This window comes from Dermochelys coriacea, chromosome 3 (genome assembly GCF_009764565.3).
Source record: "Dermochelys coriacea isolate rDerCor1 chromosome 3, rDerCor1.pri.v4, whole genome shotgun sequence".
Lineage (NCBI taxonomy): Eukaryota > Metazoa > Chordata > Testudines > Dermochelyidae > Dermochelys > Dermochelys coriacea.
In genome coordinates, this window is record NC_050070.1 from 45,548,521 (window position 1) to 45,566,091 (window position 17,571).

General features: G+C 40.9%; 1 protein-coding gene across 4 annotated transcripts in view; it reads right to left on the reverse strand.

The window, feature by feature from the left end:
- The window catches only part of LOC119853012 (glutathione S-transferase-like), a 25,819-nt gene continuing 8,248 nt past the window's right edge, over positions 1-17,571 (reverse strand). The window contains exons 1-7 of one of the 4 annotated variants that reach the window (XM_038395238.2): positions 17,228-17,368; positions 14,235-14,341; positions 12,616-12,667; positions 11,812-11,944; positions 10,804-10,945; positions 9,140-9,271; positions 1-393 (exon numbers count right to left, since the gene is read on the reverse strand). In XM_038395238.2, the coding sequence (XP_038251166.1) occupies positions 262-393; positions 9,140-9,271; positions 10,804-10,945; positions 11,812-11,944; positions 12,616-12,667; positions 14,235-14,321 (678 nt within the window). In that variant the 5' untranslated portion in view covers positions 14,322-14,341; positions 17,228-17,368 and the 3' untranslated portion in view covers positions 1-261. Of the gene's footprint in view, positions 394-9,139; positions 9,272-10,803; positions 10,946-11,811; positions 11,945-12,615; positions 12,668-14,234; positions 14,344-17,099; positions 17,369-17,571 lie in introns of those variants that run through there. The other 3 variants (XM_043510362.1, XM_038395236.2, XM_043510361.1) reach the window with 3 other exon arrangements.

Below are 17,571 nucleotides of genomic sequence, written 5' to 3' on the forward strand. Positions count from 1 at the left end.
GTAATGAGATGTTTTATTTCATTTTATTCTTTTAAAGCTAGTGGTTTAATGTCACCTCTTTTGCTCTGTGCAGCCTATAATTCAGTTAACCATTTCGTGTGCTAATGCACTTATTTGGATTTACTGTGGAAATTTTTGCACACAATTTCTAGCTTGTGTTAACTGATTGTCACTAATTTTCACACTTTGAATTAACTTCACTTGGCAGTTTTATCAGCTAATACACAGCTACAGTAAAACAGCTGCCATGATTTTAAGCCATCATTTATTGTCAATGTTGAAAATGCTCATCACTTTTGGAAGTAATTTTGCATCTAGTGGTGGTTTCTTCTGGCTGCCAGGCTGCAGGAATTTTTTAATTGTGGGGATGTTGCTTATCCTTGCTTTAAAAGCCTGGAATGAGAAACAGTAGAACATTTAACAGCAAAGAAACAACAGCAAAAGATACTTGGACCAGACATATGTTAATCACGTTTTAAAAAAAGAGATCCTCTGGCCTGACCCTGCAATGAATTGTAAGTGAGCTGTGCAACAAAGCCCCATTGACTACAGGGAGGCCCTGTGCAGGTGCAGGGTACTGTCCACCTGGGACTTATTGTGGGATCATGGCCTCAGAGCTGTCTGAAATTTTCTTAAAAACTTTTTCCACTGAAAATTGGGCTTTTGACAGCAACAATAATTGTCCTGGAAACATTTCATTGTCATCTAATGTTTCTGTGGCACTGAGCCCAAAAGGGTTAAGCACCTAGCAGGCTACATGACCCAAATTCAGCCTTTACTATTCACATACTTTTCTAATACATCTCTAATTAGGGCCATTCCATGTTAGATTGACTAGAGCTTTGAAATGCAAACCTGTATTGTTAGAGAATTAGAGGTAATACTAATTGTATGTGTTTACATGGTTAGCATCTAACAAGATAAAAGTAAACAGATGGTTCCTGTCTGTTACTATATTCTATTGATTCAGAGGTCACAAATGTAATATTGTCTATTGTTCTCTTTGAAGTTTGTAGAAAACGGTCTATGACATGGTTAATGGATAATTACCTTATGCTGATGAATGCAACTAGTTACCTGGGCATACACAGAAAATAGGAGAAAAAAGAAAAGCCGTACTTGTGGCACCTTAGAGACTAACAAATTTATTAGAGCATAAGCTTTCGAGAGCTACAGCTCACTTCAGTGAGCTAGCTGTAGCTCACGAAAGCTTATGCTCTAATAAATTTGTTAGTCTAAGGTGCCACAAGTCCTCCTTTTCTTTTTGCGAATATAGACTAACACGGCTGTTACTCTGAAACCAGAAAATAGGAGGTTTTACTTCAAAGCCACAATGCTTCACCCAAGGAATGCCTGCTGTCAAGAGGCTGCCAGAGAACTATAACAAGAAATCTATGGCCTTGATCCTGTATCTGAGTTCTGTTTAAGTTTCATCAGGGGAAATTTGAGTTGTAAGACTGAAGTCTTCAGCTCCAGTCTGGATCACCCCGATATTGAACATTGGATTGTAACCTATGGAACTAATTCCAGAAGAACTACTTGCAACGTATGGCAACACCCATTGTTTCATGTTCTCTGCCTATATAAAATCATCCGACTGTAGCTTCCACTGCATGCATCAAATGAAGTGGGCTGTAGCCCACGAAAGCTTATGCTCAAGTAAATTTCTTAGTCCTAAGGTACCTCAGGTACTCCTGTTCTTTTTGCGGATACAGACTAACACGGCTGCTACTCTGAAACCTGTCATTATGCAAGGCACTGAATTTAGCTGTATGGAGTGGAAATCCATCAACTTCATGAAAAAAAACCTTGTACAGATACAGACATCTTCCTTTCCAAATGCAAACAGATGGACGTCATACCAAAAGGACTGAAGGTAAAAAAAAATCCATTACAATCTACATACCACAAAGACTATGCTGACATATTGTGCCCCACACTCAGAGAAACTGTGGAACCACCTGATCAACATCTGTCATAAATATAAAGGGAAGGGTAAACACCTTTAAATCCCTCCTGGCCAGAGGAAAAAACCCTTTCACCTGTAAAGGGTTAAGAAGCTAAGACAACCTCGCTGGCACCTGGCCAAAATGACCAATGAGGAAACAAGATACTTTCAAAGCTGGAGGTGGGGGGGACAAAGGGTTCTCTGTCTGTGTGTGTGTTGTTTTTGCCAGGACCAGAGCAGGAATGCAGGTCAGAACTCCTGTAAAGGGCTAATAAGCAATCTAGCTAGATATGCGTTAGATTTGGTTTTGTTTAAATGGCTGATAAAATAAGTTGTGCTGAATGGAATGTACATTCCTGTTTGTGTCTTTTTGTAACTTAAGGTTTAGCCTAGAAGGATTCTCTGTGTTTTGAATCTGATTACCCTGTAAGGTTTTTACCATCTTGATTTTACAGAGGTGATTTTTACTTTTTCTTCAATTAAAAATTTTTAAGAACCCGATTGCTTTTTCCTTGTTCTTAAGATCCAAGGGTTTGGGTCTGTGTTCACCTATGCAAATTGGTGAAGATTTTTTATCAAGTCTTCCCCAAGAAAGGGGGTGTAGGGCTTCGGGGGGGGGAAGACATTTCCAAGTGGGCTCTTTCCCCGTTATATTTGTTAGATGCTTAGTGGTGGCAGAAATAAAGTCCAGGGACAAAAGGTAAAATAGTTTGTACCTTGGGGAATTTTTAACCTAAGCTGGTAAAAATAAGCATAGGGGGTTTTTCATGCAGGTCCCCACATCTGTACCCTAGAGTTCAGAGTGGGGAAGGTCCTATACAGCAAACAGGGAAAGATTAAGAATGAGCTCTCAAAACTGGATACTCTCAAACAAACAACTTTCCACAAAAACTTCATGGCTGGACTTTACAAAAACTAAACACACCACTTTGCTTCTCTACAAAAGAAAAAGGGCATTAACCTATCTAAACTACTACATGCCACAAGGGGTCACAACAGTGGCTCCCTAAACACACCCAACAATATTGTTAATCTGTCCAGCTATACTCTTAGCCCAGCAGAAGAGTCTGTCCCATCTTGGGACCTCTCCTTCTGCCCCTCCATCCCCACAAACACGATACAGTTCTGTGGTGACCTAGAATCCTATTTTTGATGTCTCCATCTTCCAACACACCTCTGAACAGCATACTAACCCACAGAGACCTTCTAACCAACACTACAAGAAGAAGGATTCTGGGTGGACTCCTGAAGGTTGAAACAGACTGGACTTCTAGAGTGCTTCCACCGATGTTCACGGGCTGAAACTATGGAAAAGCAGCATCACTTGCCCCAGAACCTCAGCCATGCAGAACACAGTGCCATCCACAGCCTCAGAAACAACTCTGACATCATAATCAAAAAGGCTGACAAAGGAGGTGCTGTCGTTATCATGAATAGGTCAGAGTATGAACACCACTTTCTACAAGCCATTACCCTCTGATCCCACTGAGAGTTACCAAAAGAAACTACAGCATTTGTTCAAGAAACTCCCTGAAAAAGCACAAGAACAAATCTGCACAGACACACCCCTAGAGCCCCGACCTGGGGTATTCTATCTGCTACCCAAGATCCATAAACCTGGAAATCCTGGACGCCCCATCATCTCATGCATTGGCACCCTGACAGCAGGATTATCTGGCTATGTAGACTCCCTCCTCAGGCCCTACACTACCAGTACTCCCAGCTATCTTGGAGACACCACTGACTTCCTGAGGAAACTACAATTCATCAGTGATCTTCCTGAAAAGACCATCCTAGCCACTATGGGTGTGGAAGCCCTCTACACCAACATTCCACACAAAGATGGACTACAAGCAAACAGGAAAAGTATCCCCGATAATGTCACGGCTAACCTGGTGGCTGAACTTTATGACTTTGTCCTCACCCATAACTATTTCACATTTGGGGACAATGTATACCTTCAAATCGGAGGCACTGTGATGGGTACCCGCATGGCCCCACAGTATGCCAACATTTTTATGGCTGACTTAGAACAACGCTTCCTCAGCTCTCATCCCCCAATGCCCCTACTCTACTTGCGCTACATTGATGACATCATCATCTGGACCCATGGAAAAGAAGCCCTTGAGTAATTCCACCATGATTTCAACAATTTCCATCCCACCATCAACCTCAGCCTGGACCAGTCCACATGAAATCCTATACTTACCTACATGCCTCCAGCTTTCATCTAGACCACACCACAAATCCATTGTCTACAGCCAACCTCTACAATACAACCTCATTTGCTCCAACCCCTCAGACAGAGACAAACACCTACAAGATCTCTATCATGCATTCTTACAACTACAATACCCACCTGCTGAAGTGAAGAAACAGATTGACAGAGCCAGAAGAGTACCCAGAAGTCACCTACTACAGGAAAGTTACAACAAAGAAAACAACAGAACGCCACTAGCAGTCTCCTTCAGCCCCCAACTAAAACCTCTCCAGCGCATCAAGGATCTACAACCTATCCTGAAGGATGACCCATCACTCTCACAGATCTTGGGAGATGGGCCAGTCCTTGCTTACAGACAGCCCCCCCAACCTGAAACAAATACTCTCCAGCAACCACACAAAAACACTAACCCAGGAACCTATCCTTGCAACAAAGCCCGTTGCCAACTGTGCCCACATATCTATTTAAGGGACATCATCATAGGGCCTAGACACATCAGCCACATTATCAGAGGCTCGTTCATCTGCACATCTACCAATGTGATATATGCTATCAAGTGCCAGCAATGTCCCTCTGCCATGTACATTGGCCAAACCGGACACAGTCTCTACATAAAAGAGAGAATGGACACAAATCAGACGTCAAGAATTATAATATTCAAAAACCAGCCTGAGAACACTTCATTCTCTTTGGTCACTTGATTACAGACCTAAAAGCTGCAGTTCAACAAAAAAAACCTTCAAAAACAGACTCCAACGAGAGACTGCTGAATTGGAATTAATTTGCAGACTGGACACCATTAAATTAGGCTTGAATAAAGACGGGGAGTGGATGTGTCATTACACAAAGTAAAACCATTTCCCCATGTTTATTTTTTCCCCTTACTGTTCCTCACATGTTCTTGTCAACTGTTGGAAATGTCCCACCTTGATCACTACAAAAGGTTTTTTCTCTCTCTCTCCTGCTGGTAATAGCTCACCTTAACTGATCACTCTCATTAAACTGTGTATGGTAACACCCATTGTTTCATGTTCTCTGTGTATATAAAAATCCTATTGTATTTTCCCCTGTATGCATCTGATGAAATTGTCTATAGCCCACAAAAGCTTATGCTCAAATAAATTTGTTGGTCTAAGGTGCCACAAGTACTCCTGTTCTTTTTGCAGATACAGACTAACACAGCTGCTACTCTGAAACATCGCTACTATGAAACTGACCTAAAAACTCTATTCATATCTCTATGTATAATGACCTTTTAACTTAGTCTCTTTTTTTAAAAAATATAGCTTAGTTATTAATAATTGGCTGTAAGTGTGTATTGGGTAAGATCTGGAATATTCATTGACCTGGTGGGTAATGTGTCCACTCCTTTGGGATTGGTAGAAATTTAACTATAATGAACAAGATTTTAAGTAATCCTCATCATATTTGACTTGGCTGTGTGGGTGGGTGCCCAAGGCTGGGTTGCTTTAAGAGAACAGGGTTTTGGCTTCTGGGTCACCAGTAAGATGATGTACAAGCTGTTTTGTTGCTGGCTTGGTGAATCAAAGTATTAGAATAAATCACCAGTTTGGGGGATCGTCTGCCCCATTCTTTGCAGTTTGCCCTGATTGAGCAGTCTCAGCATGGCCCACCTGGGGTACCAGTCACTTTCATTTTGACATTGTGGAGAAAACCCCACTTTTGCTTTCTTATTGTAACTTTCCCCTCAACTCTGGAAAAAGGATGGACAAACGATTCTCTCCTCCCTCCTATCCCAGCATACACTAACTTTCTCCACCATTTAAAAAAAAATAAAAAGTGGGATTTTCCCTGACCAAAACCAATTTTGTATAGAAACTTCATTGAACATATTTTTTTTTGAAAGAAATTCCTAACAGTTTTGCAAACATTTCCCAACCAGCTCCAGTGGCCCCAGACAGGTAAGGCCTAAAACTTAGATTCTTTTTTTAATAGAAGAAAGTTTTACAAACCCTAATATAAATGCTTCAATACATTTTAAAATCTAATTCAATCAATATTTTTTGTTGGCATTAAGACCCACCCTTGCTGTGTTTGCTTGAGAAATATGGCAACTTTGCCTGAGAGAGTAGAGGAAGTAGTTGGAGCTGGCAAAGGAAAGCTATGGAAGGAAGTGCAGTGGAAGTACTAGAAACCTTTAATCTGAGCTGTTCCTAAGCACCATGTTAGCGCTGGAGGATTGAGAATTCAAGGAAGCACACAGTAATTTGTAGGCCAGTAGGCACTCCTTGGGATGATCTAGCCCTGCAGGCATCTCAGGCCCATTTAAGGAACTCTCTGAATACTGCTTGGTTTCTTTGAAGGAGAATTACCATATTTTTAGTTATTTGTTCTATTCGGATTCTAAAAGAACCAGGTGATGGTTATGATATTGCAATCCACCAAATTCAGATCTGATTGCAAATCTAATTTTTCTCTAACGTTTGAGGGGATTCAAAACCAATGTTGCTCTTCTGTCAGATGAGGGCTTTGAAAGGAAGAAACAAATCCAAACTTCATAGCTTGGACCTAGATCCAGTTTTTTCCAGAGCTCAGATCTACTGTTTTAGATCAGGCTCATTTCTCATTGCAAGGCAAACCACTGCAGCTTTTGTTTACACCAATATAAATCAAGAGTGGTTCAACAGATGTTCATGTGTAAAAGTGGTATAACAGATCACAGAATCAGGTGCTCTGTATCTTCATCTCAATGCTATTTAAATCAAGCCAAATTCATCCCACCTCGATTGGCTTTGGGGATTAATCTGACCCCATATTCTTATACTACGTAACATGATTTGTTCAGTAACAGTTTTTAATTTAGTCAATATCTGAAACACTTGTACATGTTTAAGAGACAGATCATAGAATCATAGAATATCAGGGTTGGAAGGGACCCCAGAAGGTCATCTAGTCCAACCCCCTGCTCAAAGCAGGACCAAGTCCCAGTTAAATCATCCTAGCCAGGGCTTTGTCAAGCCTGACCTTAAAAACCTCTAAGGAAGGAGATTCTACCACCTCCCTAGGTAACGCATTCCAGTGTTTCACCACCCTCTTAGTGAAAAAGTTTTTCCTAATATCCAATCTAAACCTCCCCCATTGCAACTTGAGACCATTACTCCTCGTTCTGTCATCTGCTACCATTGAGAACAGTCTAGAGCCATCCTCTTTGAAACCCCCTTTCAGGTAGTTGAAAGCAGCTATCAAATCCCCCCTCATTCTTCTCTTCTGCAGACTAAACAATCCCAGCTCCCTCAGCCTCTCCTCATAAGTCATGTGCTCTAGACCCCTAATCATTTTTGTTGCCCTTCGCTGTACTCTTTCCAATTTATCCACATCCTTCTTGTAGTGTGGGGCCCAAAACTGGACACAGTACTCCAGATGAGGCCTCACCAGTGTCGAATAGAGGGGAACGATCACGTCCCTCGATCTGCTCGCTATGCCCCTACTTATACATCCCAAAATGCCATTGGCCTTCTTGGCAACAAGGGCACACTGCTGACTCATATCCAGCTTCTCGTCCACTGTCACCCCTAGGTCCTTTTCCGCAGAACTGCTGCCAAGCCATTCGGTCCCTAGTCTGTAGCGGTGCATTGGATTCTTCCATCCTAAGTGCAGGACCCTGCACTTATCCTTATTGAACCTCATTAGATTTCTTTTGGCCCAATCTTCCAATTTGTCTAGGTCCTTCTGTATCCTATCCCTCCCCTCCAGTGTATCTACCACTCCTCCCAGTTTAGTATCATCCGCAAATTTGCTGAGAGTGCAATCCACACCATCCTCCAGATCATTTATGAAGATATTGAACAAAACGGGCCCCAGGACTGACCCCTGGGGCACTCCACTTGACACCGGCTGCCAACTAGACATGGAGCCATTGATCACTACCCGTTGAGCCCGACAATCTAGCCAGCTTTCTACCCACCTTATAGTGCATTCATCCAGCCCATACTTCCTTAACTTGCTGACAAGAATGCTGTGGGAGACCGTGTCAAAAGCTTTGCTAAAGTCAAGAAACAATACATCCACTGCTTTCCCTTCATCCACAGAACCAGTAATCTCATCATAAAAGGTGATTAGATTAGTCAGGCATGACCTTCCCTTGGTGAATCCATGCTGACTGTTCCTGATCACTTTCCTCTCCTCTAAGTGCTTCAGGATTGATTCTTTGAGGACCTGCTCCATGATTTTTCCAGGGACTGAGGTGAGGCTGACCGGCCTGTAGTTCCCAGGATCCTCCTTCTTCCCTTTTTTAAAGATGGGCACTACATTAGCCTTTTTCCAGTCATCCGGGACTTCCCCCGTTCGCCACGAGTTTTCAAAGATAATGGCCAAGGGCTCTGCAATCACAGCCGCCAATTCCCTCAGCACTCTCGGATGCAATTCGTCCGGCCCCATGGACTTGTGCACGTCCAGCTTTTCTAAATAGTCCCTAACCACCTCTATCTCTACAGAGGGCTGGCCATCTCTTCCCCATTTTGTGATGCCCAGCACAGCAGTCTGGGAGCTGACCTTGTTAGTGAAAACAGAGGCAAAAAAAGCATTGAGTACATTAGCTTTTTCCACATCCTCTGTCACTAGCTTGCCTCCCTCATTCAGTAAGGGGCCCACACTTTCCTTAGCTTTCTTCTTGTTGCCAACATACCTGAAGAAACCCTTCTTGTTACTCTTGACATCTCTTGCTAGCTGCAGCTCCAGGTGCGATTTGGCCCTCCTGATATCTTTCCTACATGCCCGAGCAATATTTTTATACTCTTCCCTGGTCATATGTCCAACCTTCCACTTCTTGTAAGCTTCTTTTTTATGTTTAAGATCCGCTAAGATTTCACCATTAAGCCAAGCTGGTCGCCTGCCATATTTACTATTCTATTCAGATCATCAGCTTGTGTAAAGCAACATAGCTCCATTGACTTCAATGAGGATCTGTCCCTACACATTTCATTGACTGTTAAAGATATTAATTATTTTACCTGTAAAACAGGGAATTTGGAGAGTATATCAGGCTTACTCTCTTCTGTCATTAGAATGGTTTCAAGCAGCTGTACATCTGCCCTGCTGAATTGGTTGCCAACAAGAAAATCCTGTCCATGGTCTTTCAAAGCCTACAGGAAAAGAGACAATGAATTTATGCATATAAATGAGATGGTCTGTGCTCTGGATAAAAACAAAGTTAAGCCTAATCTGACATTTCAAAAATCACATCTAGGTCTGTGTAAGAGTTACCGTTGAAAGGAAGCAATACAAAATACAGGATTGTTTGAACAATTAGAAAACTCAATTTCACCATTGTGGTAGGCCTTATTCAAAACACAGTTTTGGGTGTGACAGGAAGGTATGGTCTCTCTGATAGGAGTTTTTTTTTTAAATCCGTAGCTCTTATGATCACAGCTGAAATGGGTTGGACATGGGGATTTATAGTCCCTTTCCATGGTCCTCCTCAATGCAAGAGTGACCAGGCTCAGAAACCATTTGAAATAAGTTACCTTAAGAAATTCCAGCTAATAGTTTTACTGCCAGTGCAGGCAAAGCATAATCCTTAAAAATAAAATAAAACCCCACAAACATTTTATAGACCAGGTAGTAAGACATTCTTTTAACAGTTATTAATAATACTGTAGAGTGTGCCATAGGTGTGCGCAGTTGCCAACTGAAAATTGATCTTAAAATGTTTGCACAAGGCAGTTTCCAAACACTATCAATGGTGCAGTGGAGACAAGGCACATCTGATGGAGCCTCCTGACACTCCATGCAACACGATAGTTATTCCAAATAGCTGTAGGGGGCTCACCAGAAACTTAGAAAAAAGAAAAGGAGTACTTGTGGCACAGAGAACGTGTGTGTGTATATAAATATAAATAAATCTCTCCTCTGTTTTTTCCACCAAATGCATCCAATGAAGTGAGCTGTAGCTCACGAAAGCTTATGCTCTAATAAATTTGTTAGTTTCTAAGGTGCCACAAGTACTCCTTTTCTTTTTGCGAATACAGACTAACACGGCTGCTACTCTGAAACCTGTCAGAAACTTAGAGAATTCCAAGCCACTACGACTTTCTCAGTTCAGTGAACAGTAGAATATATGGGACACCTTCACCTATTCCTGCACATTTCGCATCCTTCTCTCCTTTCTCCCCAGTAAGGGGTGAATTTGGTATTGGATAACTATAAAACGCTTCCAACACCAGGTTGGTTCTTGAAGCCCAACTAGCGCTTGGCTCCCCACACTGGGTGGGCTACAAGCAGAACTGTAATGTACTTTATATAGCATGTACATTGTACAGACAGCACCATGTGCCAAGAATACTTCAGGAAGACACCTAGCACAGAAGAGATGCTGATGCTACTTTGGCATCTAATGAAGTCTCTTAAAGGGGCTTACTAAAAGATGTCACTGGAAATTTGGAGTACAAAAATTATCCAGGTTCTTGTGCAGCTTTGCCATTATGAGGCTAAGAAAATTCCATCAAGCAAGCTCATAAATTTATACTTGCCTTAACTAGTTCTTCCATGGGCACTCCAAATATATCTGTTCTCATACAATACAGGTTGAATGTGCATTTACTAGCATAGATCCAGGAAATATCATCAAGTGACCAATACTTCAATGGGTGTAAATTGTTGCCTTACTGTCACATACCTTTTCATATACAGGGAAGTACCTGGTTGTGGCCTTCTCAATGATTGAGGCAAGATGCTTTGCCTTTGCCTCCGGTGGCTGGATAGGATGATGCATAATAATTTCATTCAGATCCATTGTTGCTTCCACATACATATCAATCCTGAAAGGCAAAGTGTGTTCACATTGGTTTGAACAACTAGTATTCATATAGATTCCTGCGGTGAAATAATTCCAGGGTCAGGAGGCTAAATGCCAGAAGACTTACCACTGACCAATTTGTATTTGCCATTTAAAAAAAAAAACAAAAAAACACCGATATAAGACATCACCTCCTTTTTCAGAGATGGTTTGAATCATCTATATTAAAGACAGGGCAAATATTTTCATACTTAGCTTCTAAAAGTTAAGCATAGCTATCTAAATCACCCAAATCTCTAATCTACCTAAGATCTAATATTAGTGACACTAGTTAAGAATTAAGTTGGGACATCACTTTAGCTATAAGTGATTTGTATCCATAGCCACTAGACCATCATACAACAATACAATTTATTTGCCCTTGCTAATTAATCTGAGGAGTTTGGGGACACATAGGGACAGTTCTGTCTGCAAGAGCATCCTTCTCCTAAATATGCAGTTCATGGGGACAAAGGGCAGGGATTTCCTTGGCTCTTAGCTTGCAAGAACTGTGTGCTGCTTGCACCTGTGGGAGACAAGACCAATAGTCTTCCTGGAAATGGAGAGTGATATTAGGAGAAATTCTGACCTCTGCAGCTACAGAGCATTTGTTATCTGACTGGCTGAATTTTGAAAACTGCAGTGACCTCTGATGAGCTAATCAAGATGAACTCACATCTCTCTAATCTAGTTATTTAATGTTATTCCAGACCTTAGTATTGTTGATCTTGGCGGGAGGTAAACAGAAATGTGCTGGCTCATCATATAATTTATTAGGCTCCCCCCCCCTTGTACTACACATAAAATAAATTTTATTGCTATCAGAAAAAATTAGTGCTGTTAAAGTACAGTGCTCTCTCCTTCAGGTCCTTCCCATAGAGATTGTGTTTCCCTGCTATGTAGTTGAGAATGGCTCTGGTCTGCACCATCTTCATTCCATCAATTTCCACCATGGGCACTTGTTGAAACAGCAGATATCCATCTTTTAAAAGAAAAGTGAGAAGCATGACTCAAATAAATTACAGTCTCTTTCCCCAAACTATCATTGCAGTGGAATTGAGAGACAACAACAAGTTAGAAGTTTTTTTAAGTTGAAGGTCTTTTATCTTATACTGTGAAGTGAAAAGTTTACAGTAAAAGGTGAATGCTATTTCTTGTGGAAAAGGGTAAACATACTAATAGCTTGGATTATAACAATAAACTTCTTAGAATTGCTGCAAATCCAATAATGTCTCCAAAATAAAACCTTTAACAGTGATTCAAAGAAAGGTACAAAAGGTGCATTGTGTAGTTTACTCAGGTAAAGTTCCCACTGAGGTCAATAGGTGAAGACTGAAGGATTTGGCCCCCCAAGAAAACTTTTATCATGCTCCATATGAACTTTCCAAAACAGTAACTTTTTATATAATGTCTTTAATCTGACCATCTCGAAACACTGTACCAAAGAAACTATAGAGTAACATATAGTTTAACAGAGTGGAGGTTGGTGTCCAATATTTGAGTGAAACAAAATGGTCTTACTGCAATGTGCAATTTTGATTCATCATGTTCATGAACCAGAACCAGTCTTTTTAAAAGAATTACATTTTCAAGAATTCCACATTAGGATCCACAAACAGTTCTAATTTAAAAAAAAAACCCACACACACTCACCCTGCCCCAACTTTAAAAGATCTTCCCTTGTTTCACAGAATTGTTCTTCAAACTGGAAAACAAATGGGTAAAAAAAGAGAAAATAGTTTCATTATTACTGCACGTGTTAGATTAGGAATCACTTGAGAATGATTAGAGTATTTGCTTTTAGAATTTTTCACGTAAAAAGCAGCTGAAGACTTTAAAATATTCTGTATTTAGATAAAATCCTGCCTCTGTCCTGTTCTCCCTTTATGCTTAATTAAAATGCCTTTTGTGTAGAAGCCAGTGTTAGATTGACTATCCCTTCCCAGATGTGCAAAGCGACCAGAGAGCAAAACAAACTCTTCTATGCAAGAGGCAGCCATAACGTTCTTGCACTCATGACAGGCAATGACTGGGGTATCTAAGCTCCCCGTGGTGGGCTGAAAGCAGAGCCATGCTGGAGGAGGGAGAGCACACACAGTAGCTGTTGGGCTATTCAGTGACTTTTTTGCCACAACACATGGCAAGGGAAGAGAAAGGGTTGTGCAGCAGCAAGAATCCCCAGAGGCTTCCTGGCTGACTGCCAACTGGCATGTCAGAGCAGCCATGCCTTCCAGAGGTAACATTGAAAGCAATTAGTTTCACAAGATACTCACTAATATTAGTATCGTGTTGGACATAGAGACCCCAGCCCCACAACGATAGGCATATGGTCTCCATCTTGGCCAATATCAGGCACTGAAACGGAGACTTTCAGAGTTGGAAGCATGCATCTCTATGGCTTGAGGTACAGAGCTAGGCTCTGCAGGTGAGGCTGTGAAAGACTCATGTCCTCTGGGGACTGGAAAAAGAGGGGGGAATATATAAAACGTTGACTACAATGGTCATCAGTAAGTATAGAACCTGGGCCCTACTATTTGACCTAATGGAGCAGCTCCATTAACTGTAATTATGTCTCATTGCCACCAGGGAAAGCAAGTAAAGGGAGACGTGATCACACATCTAGTCATAAGTTTACATGCTGGCTGTATAGTCACTTGTATACCTCCAGTGCTGGGCAACGCATTTCAGGAAAGATGGACAAATTGGAGAAAGTCCAAGAGAAGAGCAACAAAAATGATTAAAGGTCTAGAAAACGTGACCTATGAGGGAAGACTGAAAAAATTGGGTTTGTTTAGTCTGAAAAGAGAAGACAGAGGGGACATGAATCTGATGATAGTTTTCAAGTACATAAAAGGTTGTTACAAAGAGGAGGGAGAAAAATTGTTCTTAACCTCTGAGGATAGGACAAGGAGCAATGGGCTTAAATTGCAGCAAGGGAGGTTTAGGTTGGACATTAGGAAAAAGTTCCTGTCAGGGTATTTTTTAAACACTGGAATAAATTGCCTAGGGAGGTTGTGGAATCTCCCTCATTGGAAGTTTTTAAGAGCAGGTTAAACACACACCTGTCCGGAATGGTCTAGATAATACTTAGTCCTGCCATGAGTGCAGGGGACTGGAATAGATGACCTCTTGAGGTCCCTTCCAGTCCTATGATTCTATGGGCAACGAGTTCTGAACTAATGACTTAAAATGGTCACATCTGCAATATGGAACAGTCATTGCCACCAAATTATGCATTGCCAACTTGGTTTCTCTATAAAACAGAAACGAACCTCAACTCCAGCTGCTGCCAACAGCCACCGTATCGTTTCCATTCGGCCTCTTCCATTGAAGTAGTACAGTTTGGGTTTCCCAGCCATGCTTCCAAGTGTCTAGCTTCCTGTTTAATTAAATAAAAGGAAAAGATTTCAAAGAATCAAAACACAAGAGAGATCAGTGTCTGTGACTCAGGAAGTTAGCACTGCGTTCTCAAGTCTCCCTGCTCATTGTATTTAATATATCTGCATTTCTCAAGCACCTGTCACTAGGGCTCCTACTTGCTACAATTATACAAATAAAAAAAATAATGCTGGCTATAAAAAACAAACAAACAAACAAACAAAAAAACACTGAGGACCAGACAGGAGCAGTAGCTTTTCTCAGAATGCTGGAATTCTTCTCTCTCAATGCTGGACCAAAAGGCTCAGAAAGGCACTCACTGATGGAGGGATTTGTAGCTAAATGCTAGAATCACAGGCTAGAAAAGCACCTGGTAATATTGTGGGGAGGGAGTTGCATTACCATAGATGCTGAAATAAAGGCCTATAAAAATCTCAGGTTAGGGAACCTTTCCTTCTTCTGTTCCCTTCTCTCTTTCCCTGTGTTGGTTATCCCCTCCACCCACCCCAAAGGGAAGCTAGCTAGCTAGCTGGCTAGCTCCATGCCCTATTGCTGCTCCTGTTGTCTCATGGAGAGAAACTCATTTAAATGGACTGAAATGCCATGAAATCAACTGCTTTGAGAGTTTTTTGCCATTTGGGGCCAATATCAGGAACATAGGCTTGTAAAATTTTGTCCAATCCCAAATCAGAAGTAGGTAAGGGCTCCATGAAGACCACTGGATTCAGTTTTATTCATTCCCTAACAGCTGTGAAGAGTTCTGCTGAAAGATCCTAATTATACAAAACACCTGTGCAATGAGCTGAATGTCAACACTATTTTAAAGTCAACAAAAAGGAAGAGACTAAAACTCTGAAGTTCAGATTAAGCAATGAAACATTTGTCCCAGGAGCCTAAAGAGCAAACTGAATAAATTACACAATAGGATTAGAAACTGTTGCAACGCTGGACTCTGGGAACGAACCTATATGTTCTTTTTGCAAACTATAATATCCACCAGAAGAAAGGATTTACTATAGGTTGACGGGAAAGAAAGGTGATTCCAAAGAGTATAAATATAAACATTAATGGCCTGACGATCAGAGAAGCTGCTCCGAAAGTGCCATTGTGGAACTTGCTTGACCTTCAATCTTCTTTTAGCTCCTAATCTCAAGGGACAATTTACTGTGTCATTAATCAGTTAGTGGGAGTTGATTTGCTGCTCAGCACCTTTGATAATCTGACCTTTATTTTTTAAAAAAATAAACAGATGAAATGTTATCCATGGTATGTGAAAGCCTCACTTTATGAATTTATCACCTATGGTGATAGTTATCTGTAATTCATTCAAACAGCTGCTCTCAAACTACAGTCTGTGGTTACAGGATGCTAACTGTCCTTGTTTCCACCTGCTAATCCAGGTGATAACGTTAAATACACATGAAATACCTTTCTAGTATAACTTTTTCATGCAAGCAATTGCTGTCCTTGCACCTGGAATGTTATGCAATTACAAATGGGAAGGGTGTGTATGTGTGCATGCAATACACCTTGGTAAAATATGATGCACACTGAAAAGCTTGAGAATCCTTGCATTAAAAGAACTAAAATGTAACTGACTATTTTAAAGCCCAAATTATTTCAGTTCTAATTAGTAGAGTGCTTTATGACTGAAACTCTCAAAATACTGTACAGATGACCGCAAATATCATTATGACCCTTTTACATGGTATGCATGGACCTTGCCCAAGACCACCCAGCAAATCAATGGCATAGGCAGATAAGAATGGCCATAATGGATCTGACCAATGGTCCATCTAACCCTGTATCCTATCTTCCGAAAGTGGTCAATACCAGGAGCTTCAGAGGGAAATGAACAGAACAGGCAATCAGGGAGTGTGTAACTCCTCTGTTACCCAGTCCTAGCTTCTGGCAATCAGAGACTAGGGATACCCAGAGCATGGGGTTGCATCACTAATCATCTTGGCTAATACCCACTGATGGACCTATCCATGAATCTATCTAATTAATTATATTATATATATAAAAATAAATAAATAAATAAATAAAATAAATATAAAACAGTCTCCCGATTCCTAATCCAGGGTCCAACCACTGGACCACATTAGCTCCCAGTAAGTCCCATTTAAAAATAGGCCATGCATGTAACAGCATGCTAGTGCATAGTAATATAATTAGTTATGTCTAGTGCTCATAAAGCTATTATGATATTTTTCATCACTTCTATTGGTAACACATTTCTGTAAATACTGAAGTGTAAAACTCTTACATGTAACAAAAATCAGAACAGTGGGACCAATCCTCAGCCAGTGAAGTGAAGGGAATGATAATGATTTGTACCAACTAAGGATTTGACCCGGTTTTCATTAAGTGTAGTAGTGAGGAGGAAATTAAAATACTATAAATAGAACACTGTTCCTTCAGCATTTTCTCTAATAATTTTGCTTTCACCTCTAGATGTCTCAGCATGTTATATAGACAGTGTTCTTTAGCATGTTGCCACACCTCAGAGAATGACTAGAATAAATTTGCAGAAAAACTCCCCTACAAAATGCTTTATTCTAATCAGAAAGCTGTGGTGCGTGCTGTATACTTTGGTAAACCTTCAGCTATTCACCAAGCTAGACTTTGCCCTGTTTTATAAATAACAGAACTTCAGACATTAAAGACTCAGAAGAGACTCTCCTTAGACACATTTTCTCTAGTAGCCATTTTGTTGTAGTTGCAGAAAAGTCTAAAGCAAAATTATATTGTCCTACTTTCTGCATTCAATTAAAAGATCTTTTCCACCAGTCCCAGCTGCCTCCTGTGTCCTCAGGAAGATATTATGGTATTTGTTATGGAGGAGTTCAGCTCTTTATTTGATCATTTTAGATTATCTCTTTACCTCCTCTGCTCCGTCAGCCAGCTTGTACAGCAGCAAGGCGAATCCAGTGGAAAAAAAAAACTTCATTCCAAGTTTGCATTCCTGTTATTGCTGCCTCTCCCCCTTGCTCCTTCCCCTCCCTCAGCTTGTGCTCCCAAACTGTATCCATGCTAGCCTCTCTTTTCAGAAAGATGTCCCAGCACTGAAGTAATCAATTTAGTTTGCAGCAAAGGAAATTTAGATTAAATGTAGAAATTTTTTCCTAATATCTGAGGATAAATAAGAGCTGGAACAGAGAGGTTGAGAGTAGCAGCCGTCTCTGAAACCTGTGATTATGCAAGGCACTGAATTTAGCCGTATAGAGT